The sequence below is a fragment of the Rhinolophus sinicus genome, linkage group LG06 (assembly GCF_036562045.2).
Source record: "Rhinolophus sinicus isolate RSC01 linkage group LG06, ASM3656204v1, whole genome shotgun sequence".
NCBI lineage: Eukaryota > Metazoa > Chordata > Mammalia > Chiroptera > Rhinolophidae > Rhinolophus > Rhinolophus sinicus.
In genome coordinates, this window is record NC_133756.1 from 115,415,481 (window position 1) to 115,439,088 (window position 23,608).

The window sequence follows — 23,608 nt, forward strand, 5'->3', positions numbered from 1 at the left end:
CTGGTCACACACATAAATAGCCAGGTAGCCTGACAGCCCTGTAACCTCCCCCACAGGCCTGGTACACATGAAGGCTGACTTGTTCGTAAGGCTGCCTCTCAGGCTTGAAAGATGAGGGGTCTTCCACCCTTTCCCAGATTGTGGGGAAGAGCTCAGACTCTGGCATCAGACAGATCTGGATTTGAATTCTCATTCTGCCATTGTTACTACCCTCAGCTTCTAACCCTGGGCAATGGGATAACTTGTCGCCCCTAATAGGAGGGGGGTCAGAATTAGTGAGGACTCTAAATAAAGCACTTGACACAGTGCCTGGCACAGAGCAGATGCTTCATAAATTCTGCCTACTTATTGTCATCTCTGGGTCTCAGTGAGGGAAAGGGACAAAATGGTATCAAAGCGTTCTTCCAGCTTTGTCCTGCCCATGCTTGATAGAACTTAGTGAGCCCTGCCAGGCCCAGCTTGGCCTGGATGCCACTCTAGCACGTGAGACTGCAAAAGGAGCCCTTTCTGGTCTTTGTAAATAATAAACAAGAAGCATTCTCGTCTCATAGGCAGGTGTGAGCATTGCAGTTTACAAAGTACTCTCACTCCCATTACCTCCCTGGATCCTCAAATATCCAGTGAGGGTAGTAGGTCATAGATTATCACCCAATTTAAAGACAAGCACACAGGCCCAGGTGAGGTCACCAGCCCAAGACTGCACAGCTAGATGTTGAATGGGGTAGGATGTCAGTCTGTATCCGGGGTTCCTCAGGAAAGAGGCCAAAAAGACGTAAAGCAAACAGAAGGACTTCTCACATTTGGTGAAGTAAATCTTCTAAACTCACACACCAGAGGGGTCAGGCTTGCTCAATGGAATCACTGAGCCCTTAGAGTCAGCCCTCGCCTTGCATTTCTCCAATCCTGGGATGTCTCAGCTCACTCATATTGACACTGAGTCTGGCTACTTAAAAGGGTATGCAGGGCAAGCCATATGGAAATCAATGACGCCAGGGCTGTTTATTGCAAATAAATTTGATTTACACTTAATGTAGCAGTGCTTCTTCATAATGTGTGACTGGTGTCCCTTGAGAAGGCTGGCCCAGCAGAGCAGGGGTGAGGAAAGGAGATCAGAGGAAGGCACATGAGGCACACAGGAAGAGTGGGGTGCACAGAGCGGGGGAAGCAGACTGAGGAGATTTGGACTCCAATTTGGAGTTCTCTTCCACTTCAGAGGAAGCAAAAGAGGAGGGCAGGCTGGACTATGGCACATAAGACCAGTATTCAGAATATTTAACATCTGGTGTGGCCCAGACCCTGACCTGTCAGAACATCGGCCTGGCCACTGAATAGAGCCCAGACACCCCTGTGGGCGTTAATCATTTAGAAACTGCGTCATAGGGAGACGTGGGGGTGGGGAGCAGAGGGAAGGGGCTGGAGTCGGCAGAGCAGAGGCTTGGATATCAGTTATTTACCAAGCAGTATGGAACTAGTTCATGTCTTAACGTCCTGGCTGGCAACCCCCCTATAGATCCCACCCCCAGCCTGGTAGAGGAGACCCAAGGCCCTCCATTCAATTTTTATTTATTTATTTTATTTATTAGTTTCAGGTGCCCAAAACGACATGAGGAGAAGACATTAACACCCCTCACAAAGTGATAACCCTCACAAGTCTACTACCCCCCTCTGACGTTGTACATGGCTATTACAATACCATTGACTATATTCCCCATGCTGTACTTTACATCCTGTGATCATTTATATATTTAATTACAGTTGGCATTCAATATTACTTTCTATTAGTTTCAGGTGTACAGCACAGTGGTTAAGCATTTATATAATCTAGGAAGTGATCCCCCGTAAGTCCGGTACCCATCTGACACCCTACATGGTCTTTACAACATTATTGACTATATTCCCTGCACTGTAGTTCACAGCCCTGAGACTACCGATTTGTACTTCCTAATCCCTTCACCTTTTTCATCCAGCCCCCAACCTTCCTCCATTCAATTTAGCAGACATTTATTGGGCCCCTGTGGAGTACCACATTTTGTTCTAGGCAAGGGGACTTAGCAATGAGCAAGACATGGTCCTTGCGCCCATTGAGGTCACCTCCAGTGGAGGAGTCAGGCCCTTAATTGTGTGTGGGATGACTGGGGACAGGGACTCTCGGAGGGAGTTCAGGGGAAGAAGCAGTGACTTCTTTCTACAGGGGGTAGGATTAGGGGAGACTTCACAGAGGTGCCACCTGAGTTGGCCCTGCCTTAAAAGCTATAGAGGATTTGGGCTGGTGGCGATGGGGCAGAAAGAGCCGTGCAGGCAGAGGAAAGGCAGGGGCAGGGAACACCCCAGTGAGCTAAAAGGACAGCAGTGAGTCCGAGGCAAAGGGCCCTGTCCCCCCAGGTGGGGACGCCCATCCTCAGCACCCTACCAAGCTCACCTGTGTTTCCTTCCAGGAGCCAACTTCACGCTACGTGAACTGGGGCTTGGGGAGGTGACCCCGCCGCATGGGACCCTGTACCGCACAGATATCAGCCTCCCCCACTGCGGCTACTCCATGGGGACCAGCTCTGATGCCGACATGGAGGCCGACACCGTGCTGTCCCCCGAGCACCCTGTGCGGCTGTGGGGCCGGAGCTCACGGTCGGGCCGCAGCTCCTGCCTGTCCAGTCGGGCCAACTCCAACCTCACGCTCACCGACACCGAACACGAGAACACCGAGACCGGTGAGTGGCCTGCTTGGCACCTGGGTTGCAAGACCTGGGTTTTAATTACAGTGTGGATTTTCTGCTCCATCGCTTGGAGCTCTGGTGAGATTGGTGAAAAATCGCTTTGCTCTCCGTAGTGCACAGTGAGAGTCCCTTGTACAGAAATACCCACCAATCAGTGACAGGACACAGTGGGTCTCTGCTCTTTCTGGCCAGATTAGGGAGGTGGCTCAGGGGTAGGGTTATTGTTTGCAAGTGCCTGTGTGTGAGGGAGCAGAAGGGCCAGGGGAGGCTGGTTACCCGTCCCCCACAGCTTGTCCCCTGTCGCGGATCCTGTCTGAGTCCTCCTCATGCAGTCGCCAGCCTCGAGGTGCTCAGCAGTCCTAGGCAATCGCCCTGGATGTGGCCCTACCCCAGTGTCTTATGTCGCTCAGAGGAGGGCTGCTAAACAAAAACCGTCATGTCGGGGTAATTTGAAACTTGAGGGTTTGCTCCAGCTTTCCCCTCTCTCATCTGCAGATTTGGGGAAGTGCTGGCTGCTCTAGACTTCTTATTCCAGTCTCATCTGTGCAGCCCCCTTCTTCCACGGCCCAGAAGGGGCTGTGAGAGAAAGAGATATTTCGTTGGCACACCTCCTTTCTATGGTGGAAAAAAGGGAGCCTGGTTTCAGGATCTCCTTCTTACTCTCGGGCCCGCAGGCTCCGAGTTAGGTGCAGCCCTGCAGTGAGCTGCTGGGGCATCTCCTTTTCTGTGGTGGTTTGTGACCTGCGGGTCCCTGGGCAGCTTTGCGGACCCAGGTCTGCACTGAGGAATATCCTATTGGAGTCTGGCAGCGGAGATTTAGGGAGGGTGACAGAGACTAGGGACAGCTCCTCTTCCTGGGGGAGGCTTTTGTTTCTCAGAATCCCAATGAGGGGGCCTACTGCCAGGAGGTGGGAAGGGGGGCTGTGGGGAGGACAGTCTGAAAGAGAACTGAAGAGCCAAGCCAGGTACCAGCGCCCCCACTGGTTTCCAACTCTAGCTTCCGAGGTGAAGGCTGCTCCAGCTGAATTACGTAGAACACAATCCCAGATTTGGGATTGGGCAGAAGACCAGGTAAAGTCAGGGTCAGGTGGGAAATGTATCTCTTTAAAGAGTCAGGTGTGGCAGAGTTCCAAATGTCCGTTTTGCCATCCCTCCCAGAGAACTCAGAGGTTTTCCTAGGGAGCCTGTGCACCAATCTGAGGGGTTGGTAGAACAGCTGGTCTTGGGTACTGGTTTGGCAGTGTTACCCTCCCATGACCCCCAACCAGCCCTCTGAGAGGACCAGTGACCTCAGCACTAGATGGTGCTGCCACTCTCTGCAGTGGGGAGCCATCCACACCTCCTCATCCACCCTCCCTCTGACGCCCACACCCAAACGTCTGTCCCTCTTCTCCCTGCGGTCACCATGCACTGTGAGAAATATGACATGTGAGGCCTGAGGAGAAAATGTATCTGATTATGAGGCAGGAGACCTCCCTTCCGTTGCTGACCTGGGGTGTGGCATTGGATAAGTTGGATCCTTTCTCTGGACCGACCTCTGTTTCCTCATCCATAAGTGGTTTAAATGAAATCAGCATTTACCATATTCTGAGAATGTTAATAGTTCTTAGATGGGGAGGGGAAGTGCTCTGTAGTCAAACAATATAGGAAACACTGAGTTAAAGGAATTTAAACCAGTTTCTTTACTGCAGGACTTTTCAGAGTCTTTACACTATGTTAATGTGCATGCTACCAGATAAATTGCCAAGAAGGGATAGATGCAACATTCTCCAAATTGCTCTGAGCATAGAAACCTCTATTCTCAGAGCATCTGCTAGGTTCGGTGTTCTAATGAACACTTTGGGGGAATAACGGAGCCGAAAGACCTGCAGGCCCATGCAGATCTAGGCTTCTGATTCTAAGTGCTTACGTGAAGATGGAGGTTCACATGAGGGAACTGATAATAATAACATTAAATGTTCATAACTACTGGTGATTATCAGACCCCAAGCACAGTGCTAAGTGCTTTAGTTATATGATCTCACTGACTCCCCCTACAGCCCTTTGAGGTAGGTTTTATTATCCTCCCTGCACAAAAGAAGGAAACTGCAGCCCTGTGAGGTTAAGCACCCTCCGTAGGTCACACAACTAGCAAGATGGGATTTGAACTCGGGCCTATGTGACTCTAAAATCTTTACTCGCGTAGCCCTAGGTATAATGAATTTCCTCTGCAGCAAAATACTTGGGTCGTTTGTCCTTCTGCACGCTTCTTGCCCACCATCGTGACAAATGATCACTTTTCCATAAAGTCATGACAGAGTGAGGTGCACACCGCCTACATTGTTGTGCATTCCCTGAGAGCTGAATTAGAGCTGAATTAAGCCTCTGTGGGGTGATAATGGCATAGTCAATGAGCCTGAAGAGCTTCAGCCTTTGGTAACAGGGACAAGGAGACGGCTGTGTGCTTCCCGGGCCATGCTACCCTCTTCTTCTGGTCGTCCATTTCTGCACTCTAAGCCTCACTGCATTCAGGGAAGATGGGGCAGGCAAAGGAGGTGGACAGGTTAATCTAACAAAGAGGCACTGGCTTCTGCATCCCTTCCACGCCTGGACTCCCAAAACCCAGACACCCCACCGGTGCCCACACGCTTGTTCACTTTCTCTCCTTTGGGAAGGTACATTAACAGCTTTGTTCCATACCCTGGTCTAAATAATGACAGTGACGCTTACTGACAGTAAATGAGCCATTGAAATGGCTCCCTTTTATCTGTTGATGAGGTTGACAGTGCTCTTGTTCACACCTTTGTCTCCTCAATTTACAGCTGAAGGCTGCGGCTCAGAGAGGTGAAGGGCTCATCTAGTTGGGCTGGAGCCAGACTCTGCCCGAATCTTGTTCTTTCCTGGCTCTCCCTCTCTTCTCCCTGTCCCTCCACTCTTCAGCCTTCCTCCTCTGCCCTCCTCTCTCTCTCTCACATTCATCCCCCTAACCCCCTTTTTTTCTGTAATGAGAACCCAGATCTTACTATCAGAACAGGGCTCAATTCCACAGGACGTGTAAACCGACATATCACAGTGTGGCCAGTTTTCAGGAGTAGAGTAAAGCCATACTGAGGGCCTACTGTGTGAGGGCCTACTGCACTTGTGTGACTGCTTTGAATCCTCTATACCAGGGCATTACCATTTCCCAGAAGGGAGAACTGAGGCTCCATAAAAGTCAGCTGACCTGCCAGAGATTGGACAGCCAGTGAGTCAGCAAGTTGGTAGAGCTTGGTTTTGAGCTTAGATCTCTCTCATCCTGTCGTCTGAGCCCTTTGCTTACCTCTATTTGAGTCAGTGAGGGTGTTGGACTCTCAATTGAGACCACCAAAAATGTGGCACTGAGTTCTCAGAGCTCCTTACCCGATGTGAAATGCAAAGCATAATCCATCCCCAGCAACTTCCAGCCACAAGAACCCGACTCTGACTCCACCCATGCCTGGCCTTGCATTAGTCAATAGTAATTGTCAACAGTATTGATAGCGGTGGAGGCTTTTGCTGAGGTCACACTGATGCTGCATGCAGCTGCCATCAATAATAACTTTTATGGGGTCCATTAAAGCCAATTTCTGCCCCTGAAGGTTAATGTCAGCAGCTTTTATGTCACTGCTTAATATCCAAAATAAATACAGAATTGACTGGATAAACACAAATCTTCTTCCTCAGGGCCACCAGGAAGGGCCGCCCCCAGGCCTCTCCTGCTGAGTGGGGCCGGCAGGCTAGGGGCAGTGAGGAGATGCTGGCATCGTGCTAGGCACATCGTTGGCATTCAATAAATGTTTTCTAGAAAGCAAAGGTTGCAATGTGAGCTCCCTTTCCACCCACTGGGTCAGGGTGACACCATGTCTCCTTCATTCTGTGACAACACCAAGCTCCTTCAGCGTGCCTGGCATTATTCTAGAATCAAGGATCTAGATGAAAAGCGGGGAAGTAGAGATAGGACAGCCTCATGGCCCTATCTGTAATGGAGGTGTAGCAGGCAGCTGTGCAGAGTGGAAAGAACAGTGGTTCCAGAGTTAGCGAGGGCACCCGGCCTTCAATTCTGGCCATGCCACATCCCAGCTCCAAAAACTTGGGTGAGCTACCTCACCTCCCTGAGCCGCGGTTTCCTCATTTCTAAAACATGCTAGTAGGTACCACGGGCTGGGAGAGGGAGGAATGGGGAGTTAGTGTTTAATGATCGCAGAGTTTTAGTTTGGGATGATGAGAAGGTTCTGGAGATGGCATAGTGGTGATGGTCGTACAACAGCGTGAATATGCTTAATGCCACTGAATAGCACACTGAAAAATGGTTAAAAGGGTTATGTATGTTTTGCCACAATAACAACAACCACAAAAAATATCGTGTCATCTTTCTTCCTTGAAGTGCTGCTGTGAGGCCATACTATATTTGTGAAGTGTCTGGTCTGCGTTGGTCCTTAATTCATGCTGGCTATTAATATTAATTTTTTAAAGAGCTGTGGGATGACAGTAAAAGGAGCTATTTGTTTTGCCTGAGGGTGCAAAGGCTCATCCCTTCATTCCACTGACGGTCTGCACCTGGGCTTGAAGACCAAGTAAGATTTCACTGAGCATAACGGATCTGACGGACGCATTCCCAACAGTGCCAACGCTTAGAGACACGAAGAGGCATGGTGGGTTTGGGGAATAGTGAGAATGTACTCCTTGCTTTAATCTCAGAGGCACATTGAGAAATTCACTTAGAAAAGAAACAATAAAACTGAATCACAGTTACCCCCAAATTATCAAGCAGCCTAAATGTCAAAAGGGAAATTATTGGTTAACCTAATTAGGCAGCCAAATTGCTTATTCAGAATCAGAAGATTAGGTGAGCATCTCCAAAGCACAGTGAGAAAGAAGCTCATTACCAAGTTAACTCAATTTATCCTCTATCCTCTCTGGCCCCGTGCTCATGAGACTTGGTTTTAAAAGTCTATGAGAATATCTATCATTAATTCCCTCAGTGGCCAGAGCATTGCAGCTACCCAGCCTTTGTACACGGGACTCCATCTTCTAGGGTAGGAAGCCGGGATCCCTCCGCTGAGGTCGGAATTGGACCCCAACATTTAACTCCCAGGAATGCGGAGGTGTCCATTATTTTCAGGGAATTAGAGCCTCCTCCTGGACAGTATTATCCACATCATGAGGGCGGTAAGGCCCTGAGTTCTGAAAAGAATTGGGAAGGACCTGGGAGAGTCAGAGCACCTGAGAATGTGGGAGTGAGAAGGGACCTTAGAGACAATTAGCCCATCGACTATTAACCTTTCCCCAGGTTCTAGCCCAGGAAACTGAGCTTCAGAGAGATTAGGTGACCTGCTGCAGGTTACACAGCTAGTAGATGGCAGAGCCAGGGTTTGTGTCCAGACCTGCCTCACTCCAGTGCCCTATTCTCTGTATTGATCTGTAGTTTGCTCTGCTAGATAGAAACTTGTTTTTATTAACTCAACGCATACAATATATACAATCTGCGAGATGACTCTAGATGTTTCCATAACATAAACTTTTTTGTCAATGTTAGAAACTTCCAGGAAAGAAACAAATCCATAACCTGCGAGAGCTGATAAGTAGCTAGAGAGCATACCAGGCTACTCTCCAACCGTGATGTGCTAGGGAAAATAGACAGGTAAGGATTATAGAGGTTTACAAGAAAAATTCCAGCCAGAAGTTAGCGGAGAAGGTTTCATGGCAGAAGTGCTGGTCCCTGGGCTTTGAGGGCTGGGAAGGACTTGAACAAGGAAAGAGGGGAAAGAAAGGGAATTCTGTGTGACACAGGCATGGAAGTGGACAAACATAAGTTGTGTCCCATGAGGCTGGACATAGGTGTGTGATTGGGACGATGGGGGCAGAGTGGGCTGCAAGGGAAGGTTGGAGAGTTAGGTGGGTCATCTGTCATCTGACAACTAAGTTTAACTAACACCGAATTTTTCTAAGTGAATTTTTTGCACACTACCTCGTACCAGGTGGTGTTTTGCGTTTTGGAGTTCCAGCACGATCAACACAGACACAACTGCCTACTCATCAGTGGGAGACTGAATGATAAATTTAGTTTAACAACTAAAATATATGGGATGTTTCAAAATGATAAGAGTTATGGAAAAAGGGGATATGGAGTGCTAGGGTAGGAGAGGGGTTACAGTTCTAAATGCGGTGTCCAGAGAAGGCGTCACTGACAAGATGGTAAGCGAGGCGAGGGAACACGTGGCGAGGATATCTGGAGGAAACACAATCCTCATAAAAGGAAGGACAGGTTCAAGAGCCTTGAGGACGGAGGAGTCTAGCTGGTTTGAAAAGTGGCAAGAGGGCTAGTGTGGCTGGAGTAGGGGAGGAGGTCAAAGAGATGATGTAGGGTAGGGGTGCGTGCAGGCCATTGCATGGGGAGCTGAGAAGTGGGAGGGTCTGACTAATACTTGGACAGGATCATTCTGGAAGCTGTATTGAGAGCTAGTAGGCTGTGTCACAGTAGGAGGTTACTGCATTCATCCAGGGGACAGGCGGGCGTCTCAGGCCAGGAGGAGGCATACAGGCAGTGAGGACGGGATCGGTGCGGGGCAAGGAAAGGAGCTGCCTCTTCCCTGCTCCACTGGCAGTGAGGAAGATGTCAATACTCTTAGATTCTGTGACCAAAATGGGCTCGCAAGTGCTCCTGGGGGAGGGGGCAAGCTGATCCTTCTCCTGGCCTCACAGCTGTGTTGGCCTAGGTGCAGAGTTCTTTAGTTCTGGCCTGTCCCACACCACATCCCATGCTCTCTCTCATAATTCATGGCCTTGGTCAAGAAGTACCCCCTTGCCCATTCTTCACAGCATGCTCCCTCCTGCTGCTCATCGCCTCGGCATCTGACCTTGCTGCCTGATTCCCTCTCCCAGCCTTTCATTACCTCCCACAGGACACTCTTGGCACCACCTCTTTGTGTTGTATCGTGGCTTCCCTTTGGCTATAATTCCAGTGCTTTCTTCTGCTCAGCTGCCTCAAATTGCCTTGATGAAGTTTGACCTGGGGCCTTCTCTCCGCAGCACCAACTCTGCTGGAATTGCCAGTGATCTGGGAATGGGTATCTGACAGCCACTAACGTTCTTGTTCTTGTGAGTCCCTTTTAAGAGGACTTTACGAAGCCCTGGCCTGGTTTAAATGCATCCCACATCCACTGCCCACTGCCAAGCTCTGTTGCTCTCCCTGGTGGGCAGTGTGTACTAATAAAAGAGTACCCTGCTTCGGAACTGGCAGGAGTAAAAGAGAGGCAAGAAGATGCAGAGCTACGCTAAATTAGGATAGATTGCATTCTTGAAACAAGATTAGGACCTGCCGTGTGTGCTCAGACGTGCAGCAAACCAGAGTTTTGCTTTTAATTTGAGCCAACATGACTTTTAAGTTCTGTCGAAGCAAAGATGTACACAACGTCAAACTTTCTCCCAGAAGACGTTTGCAAGGCATTTTTTTTTTTTTTTTTCACATCAGTAAGCTCAGCTTTGTCCAGTGAGAGTGGCTCCTGGGCCTGTTTCAACTTCATCTAACCCAGGATGACTTAGGGGGAAGAGGAGGATAACTGATGGTGGGAAATGAGCTTCCTTCCCACAAAAGTTTATTTCCAGTGTTGGGTGTGTGGACTCCAGGGCTGAATCTGGTTTCAATTTTAGGCTCTGTTACCATTTCCAGTGTGACCTGGAGCAAGTCACTTCTCCTCTCTGGGTGTTAGCTTCCCCATTAGCCAGATGAGGTCATTGGAATCTCAGGCAGCAAGACAACTCGGAAGGAGAATGGGCTTTGGAGTCAAACTCAGAATTCCAGCTCAGCCACTCAGGCATTGGGTGGTTTTGTGCAAATTATTGAATCTCAATGAGCTTCGGTTTCTCATCTGCAACGTGGGAACAGATACACACCTGCCTCCTAAAGATGTAAGAAGCGTGAAGGGCAGTTGTGCTCATGAAAGATCCAGGACTCCATTTTCCAAACTGTGGATTGTGATTGATCCTGAAATCAATGCCATGGCCCAGCTCCATCATTTGAAATAATAATAATAATAAATAGAACACAAAGGAGCACATACGTGTAGTAAAGTACTATGGGAACTTCGGGCAGCAAGATCAGTACTGTTTTGTGAGTTTTTATTTTAGTTACGCTTTCTACACAGCACCCATACTAGGTCATCACATATAATTTATTGCCTACTATGCAGTTGAGTAAAAAAAAGGTTTAAAAGTCAGTACCTGGCACATAGCAGGACCTTGTGAATGTTAATTCCTTTCGTTCAAGGACCCCTCAGCTTGAAGATTCCATGAATCCTAGATGTCATTGTCTCATACAGAAACTATTAGCGTATTACTGTATTTTGCCATGGATAATGCGCTCTTGTGTATAATGTGCACCCATGTTATTGGCCCAAACTTTCAGGGGGGAAAAAAATCTTCGGTTTTAATTTTTTAATTCAAATTTTTATTTGTTTACATTTCGGTACTTGTTTTTTGTATTATAAAGGAATTTTAGCATTTATTTTTAAATATATTATGGTACAAGAAATTTCATGTAACAAATAATTACAACACACAAGAACAGATACAAGGTACAAGACACTTTATGTACCAGTAACAAATTTATGATATTTACGCATCATAGAAGGCCAAAACTCTTCCTCGTTGCAAGTTCCTCGTAAGTTCAACAAAACCGATTATCGTATTCCAGGGTATTATTTTGCATACAGATATCATTATTGATTTCTAGAGTTAACACTTTTAACTCATAAGCATAAATAAAAGCATTAAAAACATTTATATAGATATGGAACTAGTACCACCCATGTATAATGCGCATCCCTATTTTTCCCTCACAAATTTGGGCAAAAAGTGTGCCTTATACACAGCAAAATACGGTATTTCTAGGGCCCCCTTCCTGAGGATGAGTGTGTATCTTGGCAGGGCTTCATGGTTCACTTGAAAGAAGCTGGGCTCTGGAATCAGATCAATTTGCCCTACGTCTCATGTAATGACAGAGCTGGAATCCCTGGTTCATAGAACCTGACCATCTCCCGCTCCTCTTCCCCAGTTCCTCCTATGTATATGGTCATTTGTGTGACTGATGAGCCCTAGGGTAACTATGAGCTGTGAGGACAACAGGACTAGGACCCCGAACAGAAGGAGCTGATTTAGGAGGATACAGGGGACTGGCAGAGTCATAATCTGGGCTCATGTAACCAACTGAACCTCTCCATTCACCATGAAGGCAACTGGAGAAGAACCCAGGGCAAACATACCTGAGCACCACGTGCAACTAGCATGTCCCTCAACCCATGGACCCTCACCACAATTTTAATTTCACACTCCTCCGCCCAGGCCAATTGACTGCAATATAGAAATGACTCTTTCCTTTGATTTGGGGCTGGAGGAAGGCATGTACAGCAAAGTGTGAGCAAGGGCTCCTGGGAGTTCATATGGGTTTGATACAGGAAGCATTGTGCGGGGAGCGTAACAGTGATCACCATAGGATCCCTAGAACCAGGCTCAGTGCAAACCCTACACAATGTCTCTCTAGGGACGAGGGCTCAGAGAAGACCCAATCGTGCCCCAAACTCTTCCCGAAGAAACAGGCCCAACTTCCTCTGATGGTGGGGAGCAGCGAGGGCTGAGAAAAGGAACAGTAAACGTGCAGTCGGAAGCCTCAGATCTGACTCCCACCTGTGTGGACTGTTTAGGAACCAGCAAGAGGTTTGTTAGGACTGAGCCTGTGGGGATTCAGAGATGAGACCAGCAAGGAAAGCTGGGCTCTGTCATGGCAGAGGATGGTTTTCAACTGCTGATTCAAGAGTTCAGACTGTCTCCAGAAGGCCGTAGGGAACCACAGAAAAGGTTTAAGCAGGGAGAGGTCAAATATGGCAAACACCTTCCCTGATTCAGGTGAGGATATCAGTCTATAAGACAGAGTTTGTTTTTCCCATTTTATGGATGATGAAATTCTCCTCCCCTCCAAGGATGGAATCACGTCCCTCCCTAAATTCAGATGTTGAAACTCTAACCCCTAATGTGATGGACCATATTGGGAAATGGGTCCTTTGGAAGTTAATTAGGTTTAGATATAATTAGTGCCTTCGTAGGAAGAGGAAGAGGGAGATTGTTCTCTCTCTCCACACACACACACACACACACACACACACTGAGGAAAATCCATGTGAACACACAGCAAAAAGGCGGCTGTTTTCAGGCCAGGAAAAGAGCCTTCACCAGAACCTGACCATGCTGGCACATTTCAGAACTGTGTGAGAAAATAAATTTCTGTTGTTTAAGCCACCCAATCTGTGGTATTTTGTTATGGCAGCCCAAGCTGACTAAGACAGGCCCCCAAAACTTAAGTCACTTACCAGCCACAAAGCTGACACCTAATACAGGACTTTCATAATCCAAAATTCTTCCCCCTGACCGTATTGCCTCATGAAGACAGGAATGTAAAACTGTTTGAGACTGCCGGTGTTTTTGTGGGCTAAAAAGGTGCCAATATGCTGTACCATCTCCTCCAAAAAATAAGTGGTACCTCACACTTGTAAGCACAGACTCCTGAGCCAGACTGCCTGGGTTTGAACCCCAGCTCTTCCACTTACTAGCTGTGTTACCTTGTGTTACACAAGGCAATTCTTAATTTGTCCATGCCTCCGTTTCCTTACCTGTAAGATGGGGCTAATTGTACTGTCTACCTCCTAGTGGGGTTATAAGAACTGAAGGAGCTCAGAGAGTTACAGCATTTAACGGAGTGCCTGGCACCTAGGACGTGCTAGTTAAGCATAAGCTGTTGTTATTATTAATTGTACAGTGCTTTGTGATTTACAAAGTGTTTTCACATTTTGTTTAACATGGGCAACAACCTTTGAGGTAGTTATCAGTCTCGTCATTATTTGGAAGTGCTCTGAGATCACACAGCTGGGAAGTGACAGAGATGGGATTCAACCCCAGGTCCCTGTGACCCCACACCACACACAGCTGTCCATACTCCAACTGACAGCTGGTCAGCCTGGCTCTTTCTGCCAAAGATGACTCCCCAAGCGCCCAGGGCCAAGTGTGAAAAGACTCCAGCAGGCCTGATTTTCCTCAGGCCAGTTTTTCCCAGTCTGCTCTGTGAGAAGGATTGCTGCCCACGCGATGTGTTCAGGAAGAAACGTCTCTTCACAGAAAGAGCCAACCCCTTTATGTTCCAAACACTGAAAAGGACTTTTCTTTCCGCTATTGCTCAGCAGCCTGGTTCCTAAATGAGTTTACTGTGCTCAGCTTTGTAGGACCTTAACTACAAAACAAATTGCTTTCCTGAACGTGCCTCCATCGGATGGAGCAAACCAGGTTCAAAGTGTGGCATAAACACAGGGAAATTGTTTGCCCTTCCAGCTGCTTATAAGGATGGAAGAGGGAGGAGAGCAGAGCCATCATGGGTGTGAAGTGGGCTGTGAAAAGGAAGAGGAAGGCTGTTCAAATAGGAACCAAGTGGGCTAAGTCAGAGGTTGGACAGCAACCCGTTAAAAGTGAGGCACCTCCGGCATCTCTCCCACCCTGCAGCCTCACTCAGGAGCAAAAAGGAGAAGCTGCTAAGCCCAAAGGATTTACCCTTCTTTCTACCTGCATCCACAACTTCCGATAATTTATTACCTCAGCACTAGAGTTAGTAGTGCTAAAAGATGCATTTTATTTGGAGAAAATGTGGAGCCACTTTTTTCCCCACCTAGATTTATAAAGCTCTTCAAGGGTCTACTCTGTCACTAGGCCACTATTAGTCACATTTAGGGAGTGTGTAATAGCTCACAACGCCCTTCAGTACCCAAAGTTTCGTAAATGTTCACAGCATCTCCCTAGACCAGGGCACCTCAGCCCACACCCTGACTTTGACCCCTGACAGTGGGTCTTCGAACTTGGAGCATGTGTTGGGGGATGTTTAAGCCTCAGTGACTCACTAGAAGGACTCACAAGGCTTAGCATAGAGTGGGATTCACAGCTAAGACTAATTGCAGCAAAAGGATGCAAAGCCACCCAGCAAAGCGGAAAGGGCAGAGGGAGATGTCCAGAGGACGCCAGGCACGAGCTTCCACGTGTTCTCTCCTAGCGATCAATCTCACAGGCTGTACCGAATTCCGCCAGCAGAGTTGGGATGACACATGCAACGTGCTTTCTACCAAGGAAGCTCAAGAGAGACTCAGTGCCCGAAGAGGAATTGGCCTTGTGTTGGGTGATCTGGGGATGGGTTCGCGGAAGTGGATCTGTGATCTAGATTGGACTCTGTCAGGAAGCGGGGGTCATTCTGTGCCTGGGTGTCTTCATCTTACATAGAAGTCAGGAGGAATGAAGTGAAGTGAAAGTTACCATTGAAAACAAAGGGGCGGCTGGTTAGCTCAGTTGGTTAGAGCTTGGTACTAGTAACACTAGGGTTGCCGATTCGATCCCTGCAAGCAGTGCCCTCCTTAAAAAAAAAAAAAAAAAACTTCTGAAAACGAAGGCTAGGGGGATATTTGGTCATTTGGGGGTTTGGTCCTGTTGCTGTTTTTTATGAGTTCAAACATGGTTGCAGAGTGGTCCTGCCGTCGTCTTGATCCGTTACAGTCACAGAGTTGCCAGCCTGTCTGAGGTTGGTGTGTGAAATTGCTTATAGTCAACAGGAGAAAGCCACCACCAAGCTGTGAGTGCCAGGCCGTTCCTGGCTGTCGGGAAATGCTGTTCTTGTTTTCATCCGAAACCAAAAGCCAATGGAATGGACTGACCCACTGTACCAGGAGGACAGCTGACTTCAAGGGCCTCAATGACCTGTGCCTGTGATAAATATCAGCGTCCTGGGAAAATAACAATGAACATTACTTATTTAATAATAAGCCCCATGATGTTAATTAAGTACTATTCAATAATCACTTGTTTAATATATACTCCATAAATAATAAAAGTTATTTATTGAATATTTATCATCGGTCAGGTACCATAGGAACCTCTTTAAATACGTCATCTCATTTCATCCTCTTAATATCTCTGCAAGATTAGTATTTTGGGGTTTTTTTTTGCAGATAAGGAAATAGAGACTCAGACAGATGAAGCGACTTCCCGAAGGCCCCCTGTCTAATACATGGTAGAAGCCAAATTCAAACATGGTCTGCCTGACTCCAAAACCTGTGCTTTTCCCACTGCCCCAGACCTCTTAGTCGTGTAGGTACATACAGTCAGTGAAAGAGACGGCCTGCCAAGCTGTGGCTGAGACTGGGATTAGTCCAAGGGACATGACAGCTCGGAGATAAATCCAAAGTGTGTTTATAGACAGGAAGTTGGGGGCACCACAAAAATGTCAGCGGGCCATGGAAGCCCAGGCCCTTATGGAATGTGGTGGTTCCTGTGAGCTGCTGTGGGAACTCCAGCAACGGGAGCCCATCCTCTCATCCCCAGAGCATGAGGGTGAGCCGGATCTATCTATTATTCCTACACAGCTGGCTAATGAATATGAAAAAGAGCTGCCCATTATTGATTAACTTTGTATTCCACCACGACAATGTCTTAATGAACCTCAGTACCTCTAACTCAAAAGCTGGGGGGTAATCTTTTCAGTAGCAGTCATGGTTCTCCTTGCCAACGCCTTCTGAGATTCAACATGTTTAAAGGGTTGGGTTGGCGGGGCCGGCTTGAGGTTGAAGACCTGTTTAAGTTGGTCCCTCGGCTGGAGGTATTATTTTCCATTCCATGGCCCATTTTGTATTTATCTAGAAATGTTTTTACAGACCTATGTAGCTCTAGGCAAGACTATGCTTTATTTATCTAGCTCAGTAGAGTCAGGACCTGGCACATGAAATTCTGTAAAAATGTATAGCTCAGAATGGGTGTTCACTGCATCCTGATGAATGAACACGCTCACGTTTCAGAGGACTAGACTGAGGCCCAGAAAGAGCACGCAGGAGAATGGAATACTTACTGGATGCTGTATTGGTTTCCTGGGGCTGCTGTAACAAAGTACCAAAAATTGGGTGCCTTAAAGCAACATATTGTTTCACAGTGATAGAAGTTAGAAGTCCAAAATCAAGGTATCAATGGGGCCATGTTTCCCTCTGGAACATGTAGGGGAATCCTTCTGGGTTCTCCTCCTGGGTTCTGAGGGCTTGCTGGCCGTCATTGGCATTCCCTGGCTTCCAGCTGCATCACTCCAATCTCTGCCTTCACTGTCACATGGCATTGTCCCTGTATGTCTCTGTTGTAACATGGTTGTTTTCTTATAAGGAGACCAGTCGTATTGTATTATGCGACCATCCTACTCCAGTTTGACCTCATCTTAAACAATTACATCTATCATGACCTTGTTACCAATTTAGGTCATATTCTGAGGTGCTGGTGGCAAAGACTTTGTCTTAGTCCCTTTGGGCTGCTATAACAAAAATACTACAGACTGGGTGGCTTAAACAGCAAACATTTATGTCTTGCAAATCTGGAGGCTGGAAGTCCAAGATCAAGGTGCCGGCCGATTCGGTGTCTGGTGAGAGCCCGATCCTGCTTCTTCTCACTTTGTCCTCGCGGGGTAGAAGAGGTGAGGGAGCTCTCCATGGTCCATTTCATAAGGACACTAATCTCATTCGTGGAAGCTCCTTCCTCATGACCTAATCACCTCCCAAAAACCCCACCTCCTAATACCGTCACATTGGGGGTTAGAATGTCAACATATGAATTTGGGGGAGGACAGAAACATTCAGTCTATAGCAAACTTCGGTGTATCTCTTTGGGGTGGGGGTGGTAAAAAATGCAATCCATAACAGATGCCTGTTTGGTTCCAGGAACCATCTCAAGCACTTTGGCCCCTACCCCTCAACAGCCTGGTTCTTAAGTGAGTTTGTAGCTTCTTTGTGCCCTAGGAACTATAAGTAAGAGAAACCATTTTAGTCTGAATGATATGCCAGCTGTGACTCCCCACGCTGGACTCAGGGCCCCTGCCACCTGACTGCAGCTTCCCCTTCCTCTCCCTGGCACACACCACCTCACAGCCAAGCAAGCCAGGTCAGCCACCAAATCCTGTGCCTCTTCAAAGTGAGTGAGCCCCTTCACAGGAGATGCGGATGCCACAGAGAATATTCCTCCCCGAGACCATATGGGGGATCCTGGGGCCTTGCCTATAACAGCAAGGGGTGTAAGTACGTATGGGAGAATACGTGTGTGTGGCGGTGTGTAAGTACATGGCTATGTGTGCTAATATGAGTGTGTGGGGGGTTTGAAGTGTATGTGTATGTGTGATTCGAGTGTAAAATATACTCGACAGTATATGAGTTGGACAAAGACAATGTCAGTGTCATGTTAGAGGAGAAATAAATGTGTGACAGGGCGTGGGGGACACACGAAGAAGAGTGTATGGATTTGACTGTACATGAGAGTGTGTTTGTGTGTGTCTGTGCAGGAATGAGGGAGTGGGTGGGGATTTCTGCCAAATACCTGGTGTGTTTTAGACTCAGGCATCAGGCAAAGGTAAAGTCTTTCCTTCCATGAAGATGGGGAAGAAAGGCTTTGGGAGCTTTTTTTTACTACAAAGAAAAGAGAGAGAGAGAGAGAGAGAGAGAGAGAGAGGCATCATCCAGTTAGTAGTTGTTAATTAGGAACAGGTCCCAGGGAAGCTGCTTCTGCGGCAGCACCAATAAATCACTCATTAACTGTCCATGGTTGCCTGCTTCCGAGTCGGGCTTCTCTGCAGCTGGAGCTCCATCAACAGCCAGGCCAGGGCCTACCCACTGTAGATTTATCAGTAATTATCTCACATTCACCCTCTTTCTAAGACCATCCCAGCATGCAGTAGGCAGAGGAGATGGCTGAACCCCCATTCACTGATTCATAGACTCCAGTCCAAGTTTCCAAAGCCCCGTCCCACCCCTTCTTATCTCGTTGGCTTCATCTCCCCACCATTCTGCATCGATTCAGGTTTCAGATTCAAGTGTTCCCTGATCATAGCCTCTTTCACAGCCTTGCACATGGTAGAGTGGTTACTAGGCATCTACCTGTGACTCAGACAGGGGTGAGCGCATAGTAGGTACTCAGGAAATCAATTCTTGCTCGACTAGTTTCTGCCAACGTTCTCACCAAGGCAATATCCACCAGCAATGTTTAAAAGGATTGAATTTAGCTAAAACCACCATCGACTTTCCTGTAGGAGGTAAGAAAGCAAGTAACTGTTCAATGAATATGGGGTTTCTTTTTTTTTGGGGGGTGATAAAATGTTCTGGAATAGATAGTAGTGATGGCTAAACAACATTGGGAATATGCAAAATGCCACTGAATATACTTTAAAAGGGTTAAACTGGTAAATTTTGTGTTATGTATATTTTTCTGTAGTGAAAATACTTAGAAAAAAATAAAAACCCACCTAGAGCAACTTTTCCTCTGTTCCTTCAGCACCCATTTACCCAGTCCATTCGTGGGATCAGGCCACGGGGGTACAGAAGTGTTTGGGATTAGGGGATGCAGATGCTGCTAGCTTCCTGTTTGTTTGTTTGCTTTGTTGGTGTGTTTTCTTGTCACTCGAATTAGTGCTTTGTTAAAATGTAATTAATGAGCTCCATAAAGCCCATGCATCCCAATTCCATTGAAAATACTACCTGGAAATGTTATATCTTGTTATGATTCCTCGGATAGATTTGTGCAATAGATTTATACAACGTTTAGTCTGTAAATGTGTGGCTTCTGACATGCAAAACGGAAATATCCCAAACCGATCATGTTTATTAGACCAATGCTTCTCACCTGAGATTCTCCTCCCCCATCTGGTAACATTTGGCAATGTCTGGAAACTTTCTCTTTTCTTTTTTCTTTTTTTTAGTTTCAAGTGCACAAAACAATGTAATAGACATTTACACCCCTCACAAAGTGATAACCTCCTTCCCCCAATCTACTACCCCTCTGACATCGTATATAGCCGTTACAGTTCCATTGACTATATTCCCTATGCTTTATTTCACATCCCGTGACTGTGTGTGTGTGTGTGTGTGTGTGTGTGTGTGTGTGTGTGTTTATAGTTGACATTCAGTATTGTTCAGCTTCAGCTTCAGGTGTACAGGGCAGTGATCAGGCATCTACACAGTCCATGAAGTGGTCTCCCTAATGAGACATGTGTCCATCTGACATCCTATAAAATCTTTACAATATTATTGATTATATTCCCCCAACTGTCTTTCATATCCCCATGGCAATATTGTGACTACCGCTTTATGCTCTTCTAATCCCTTTACCTTCTCCCGCATGCCCTCCCCCCTCGCTTCCTGTTTTACACAGCGATCCGTATAATCCTCAAAACACTGGCAGGTTGCTCTCTTTGCCCCTACTTTATACACACGAAGCACACTAAGAATCACAAAGGGACTTGCCCAAAGTTACAGAGCTCCTAAATGGTGGAATAGGTATGGATCTGAGTCTATCTCCTGCAAGCTCATCTTGTTTCCAGTACCATGCACCTCCTCCAAGTATCAGACCCGGCGCTCACCAGCTAATTTAAGAGTAATACAGCTAGAGACTGAAGAACCATGTGTATGCCACACGAGACATCAGCAGGGACAATTCCTCCACCGCCTACGTTGGTTGAGGGCCCCACCCTCTCTTCTCTGAGGCTCCAGACATCCAGGCCCCCCACCCCACTCCATCCTCAGCACTGACAGCAGGCTGATATTTCTAATCTGATTAGCTAGATGCTCCCTGCTAGATGTTTCTATTAGTGCCCTGACCTTCTTGCTAAGCAATAATTTCAGGAGCCTGTGACTTTGGAATGACATTCTTTATGTTTGTGTTTATTTTTATATGTATATGAAATCAATCCAAATCTCACAGCCTCTGCTTTTGTGCTTAGGTGAAATGTGTTGAAAGACTTCAGGATAAATACTGAATATTTTCCCCACATGTAAGAAGATATTCGGTCTACTGAGGCAATGCTTTAACCTTAACCTATTGGGGAGAAGTATTAGAATTAGAAGCCTTTGGTTCAGTGGGTTCAGGAATCCCCATCGCCGGGGCCAAGTCCAGATGTAACCCTGGAAGCGTGACATTCAAAGATACTGGGATTATGGATTGGTGGAAAACTGGCACAAATGTGCCCTTGTTACCCTTCTCCAGACACGGAGACATAAGCCAGGATCTGTATGTAATTTTCATTGGCATCAGTACAGAGATACGTCAGAAAAGGAATCAAAAGGTTAAATCGTGCCTCTGGAGACAAATGGAGATAAGATGAGCGCTCCACTGGTGTGGGGGAAAGAGGGGTCAGCAGGTGCTTTTTATAGGCTCTTTTCTTTTGGCTCCAGAGCTCATGTTATTTTTCCTGGGCTTCTTTGTTCATTCTCTCATTCGTTCATCAAATGTTTATGGAGAATCTGATATTTCCAGGACCTGTTTTAGTGATTATAGACAGAAATAAGATTTCAGTAGTAGTAATAGCAGTAGTAATAGTAGTAAAGCTTGACTTATGTTGCAGTAACAAACAACCCTAATATCTCAGTGGCTTAACAGAGTTTCTCGTGTTATGTACTCAACATGCTTCCGTTGTGTGTGGTCAGTGGGGGAGGAGTTATCCACACAGGCCCATGAGGACCCAGGCTGATAGAGGCTTCACCAGACCGCTGCACTGTCTGGAGCGAATGGCCTTTTGGGCTGATTCTCACAGCCCATAGGCCTGACTTAGTCACATGGCCTCACCTAACAGCAGGGGAGCCAGGAAGTGTGCTTCTCCCAGTGCCTAGAAACAGCAGAGAAACAGATTGGCAAGCACCAGAAGCCTCGATAAAACTTTGCAGGGCTGGGGATGAACACAATTGAATACCTGCCCTTGAGATGTTTCCATCCAGTAGAAGAGACAAGTACACAGACCTAAGAGCTGAGGGAAGTCAAGAGTGTGTTGGAGACGGGGAATGGAGTTGTGATGTGAGGTCTGCGACGAGGAAGCCATTCACTGGACATTTTCAGCGTGGAGGTGGGGGTGTTGGCAGTCCAGCCAGGAAATGCCATGGCATGCTCCTACATGCGTGTACTGTGTGACTGCTGAAGCATAAGAGGGCAGTGTTTTGTGTGGCAAGAGCTAAGTCTAAATGAGCAGGACCTTGGGCAGCATGTGTGGGTGTCTGAACCTTGTTCCGCAGGGGGCGGGGAAGCCATTGAAGGGCTTTAAGTAGAAAAGGACATGATTCGTCCTCTGTGTGTTTTGGTGAGATCACCCTGGGTTCCACCTACAGGAGGAGAGTGAGAGACAGACAGTGGCACCCCAAATCAGAATAGTAGTCATGGGAACAGATTTGAGAGATACTTACATAGAACAGCTGATAAAATTTGGTGACTAAATAAATGTCAGCCATTAGAGAGGAAGTGCATATAGGTTGGTGACCCTGTTTTTAAAAATGTTTTTATTAAAATATAGCTAACCTACAATATTAGTTTCAGGTGTACACCATAGTTATTCAACATTTATGTACCTGAAGAAGCGATCACCATGATAAGTCCAGCAACCATCTGACACTGTACCACGCTATCACAATATTATTGACTATATTCCCTATGCTGTACATTACATCCCCATGACTTTTTTTTAAATTTTATATCAGTTTCAGGTGTATAGCACAGCGACTAGGCATTTATATAATCTATGAAGTGATCCCCCAATAAATCCAGTACCCATCTGACACCCTACATAGTCTTTACAAATTATTGATTATATTCCCCATACTGTATTTCACATCCCCCTGACTGTTTTGTGACTACCAATTTGTACTTCCAAATCCTTTACCTTTCTCACCCAACCCTTACCCCCCTCCCATCTAGCAGCCATCTGTTTGTTCTCCGTATCTATTTCTGTTTTGTTTGTTCACTTACCCTGTTCTTTATATTCTAGATGTAAGAGCAATCATATGGTATTTGTCTTTCTCAGTCTGACTTATTTCACATAGCCTAATATTCTCTAGGTCCATCCATGTTGTCGCAAATGGTAAGAGTTCATTCTTTGTTATCGCAGAGTAATACTCCATTGTATAAATGTACCACAATATCTTTAGCCATTCATCTTTTGACGGGCATTTTGGTTGTTTCCATATCTTGGCTATTGTGTATAGTGCTGCAGTAAACATATGGGGTGCACATATTTTTTTCAAATTAGTGTTTTAGATTTCTTTGTATAAATACCCAGAAGTGGAATTGCTGAGTCATAAGGTAGTTCTATTTTTATTTTTTTGAAGAACCTCCATACTGCTTTCCATGGTGGCTGCACTAATTTGCAGTCCCACCAACAGTGCACAAGGGTTCCCTTTTCTCCACATCCTCACCAGCACTTGTTTGTTGATTTATTGATAATAGGCATTCTGACAGGAGTGAGGTGGTATCTCATGGTGGTTTTCATTTGCATTTCTCTGATGATTAGTGACACTGAGCATCTTTGCATATGAGTGACCCCATTTTTGTTTGGGGAAACTGGGATACAGTGAGGAAACACTGGAGCAAGTTTGTGAAAAAAGATAATAAGCCAAGTGTTAGACATTGTTGAGTCTGATGTTCCTGTGGAAACTCCCAATCAAGATTTCCGTGCTACACTTGGCTACTAGGGCTTAAAGCTTGCTTAGGAGAGAGTCTAGTCTTAGAACTTAGTGCTTAGGTACTCTTTGTACCCCTCCAGAACATCTAAGAAAATAAAGGTGTGGGGGTAACCTATGCTGAGAATAGCTCTTTCCTCCAGGGATCTCAAATTACGCATCTATTGGTACCAGAATTGCTTTTTAAATTGTGTTTCAATCTGGGTGCTTTCAAAATGGACTCATTTCCTGCTGACCAGTTTCCCAAGACCCAGCTTTCATAGGCTGAGGGAAACCACCGCTCTCTGGCCTCCCGCAGCCCCCATTGTGGTTCCTACCACATTGCTGTCATTGTTCAGACCCGGAGTCCCAGAAGGCCAGGCACCT

The 23,608-nt window shown here is 46.6% G+C and overlaps 1 protein-coding gene across 14 annotated transcripts in view; it reads left to right on the forward strand.

Annotated features, from left to right (window-relative positions):
- The window catches only part of TENM4 (teneurin transmembrane protein 4), a 972,743-nt gene that overhangs the window by 596,701 nt on the left and 352,434 nt on the right, over window positions 1-23,608 (forward strand). For all 14 annotated transcript variants that reach the window (XM_074335694.1, XM_074335699.1, XM_019726370.2 and 11 more), the window contains one exon: window positions 2,436-2,705. In XM_074335694.1, the coding sequence (XP_074191795.1) occupies window positions 2,436-2,705 (270 nt within the window). The remainder of the gene's footprint in view (window positions 1-2,435; window positions 2,706-23,608) is intronic.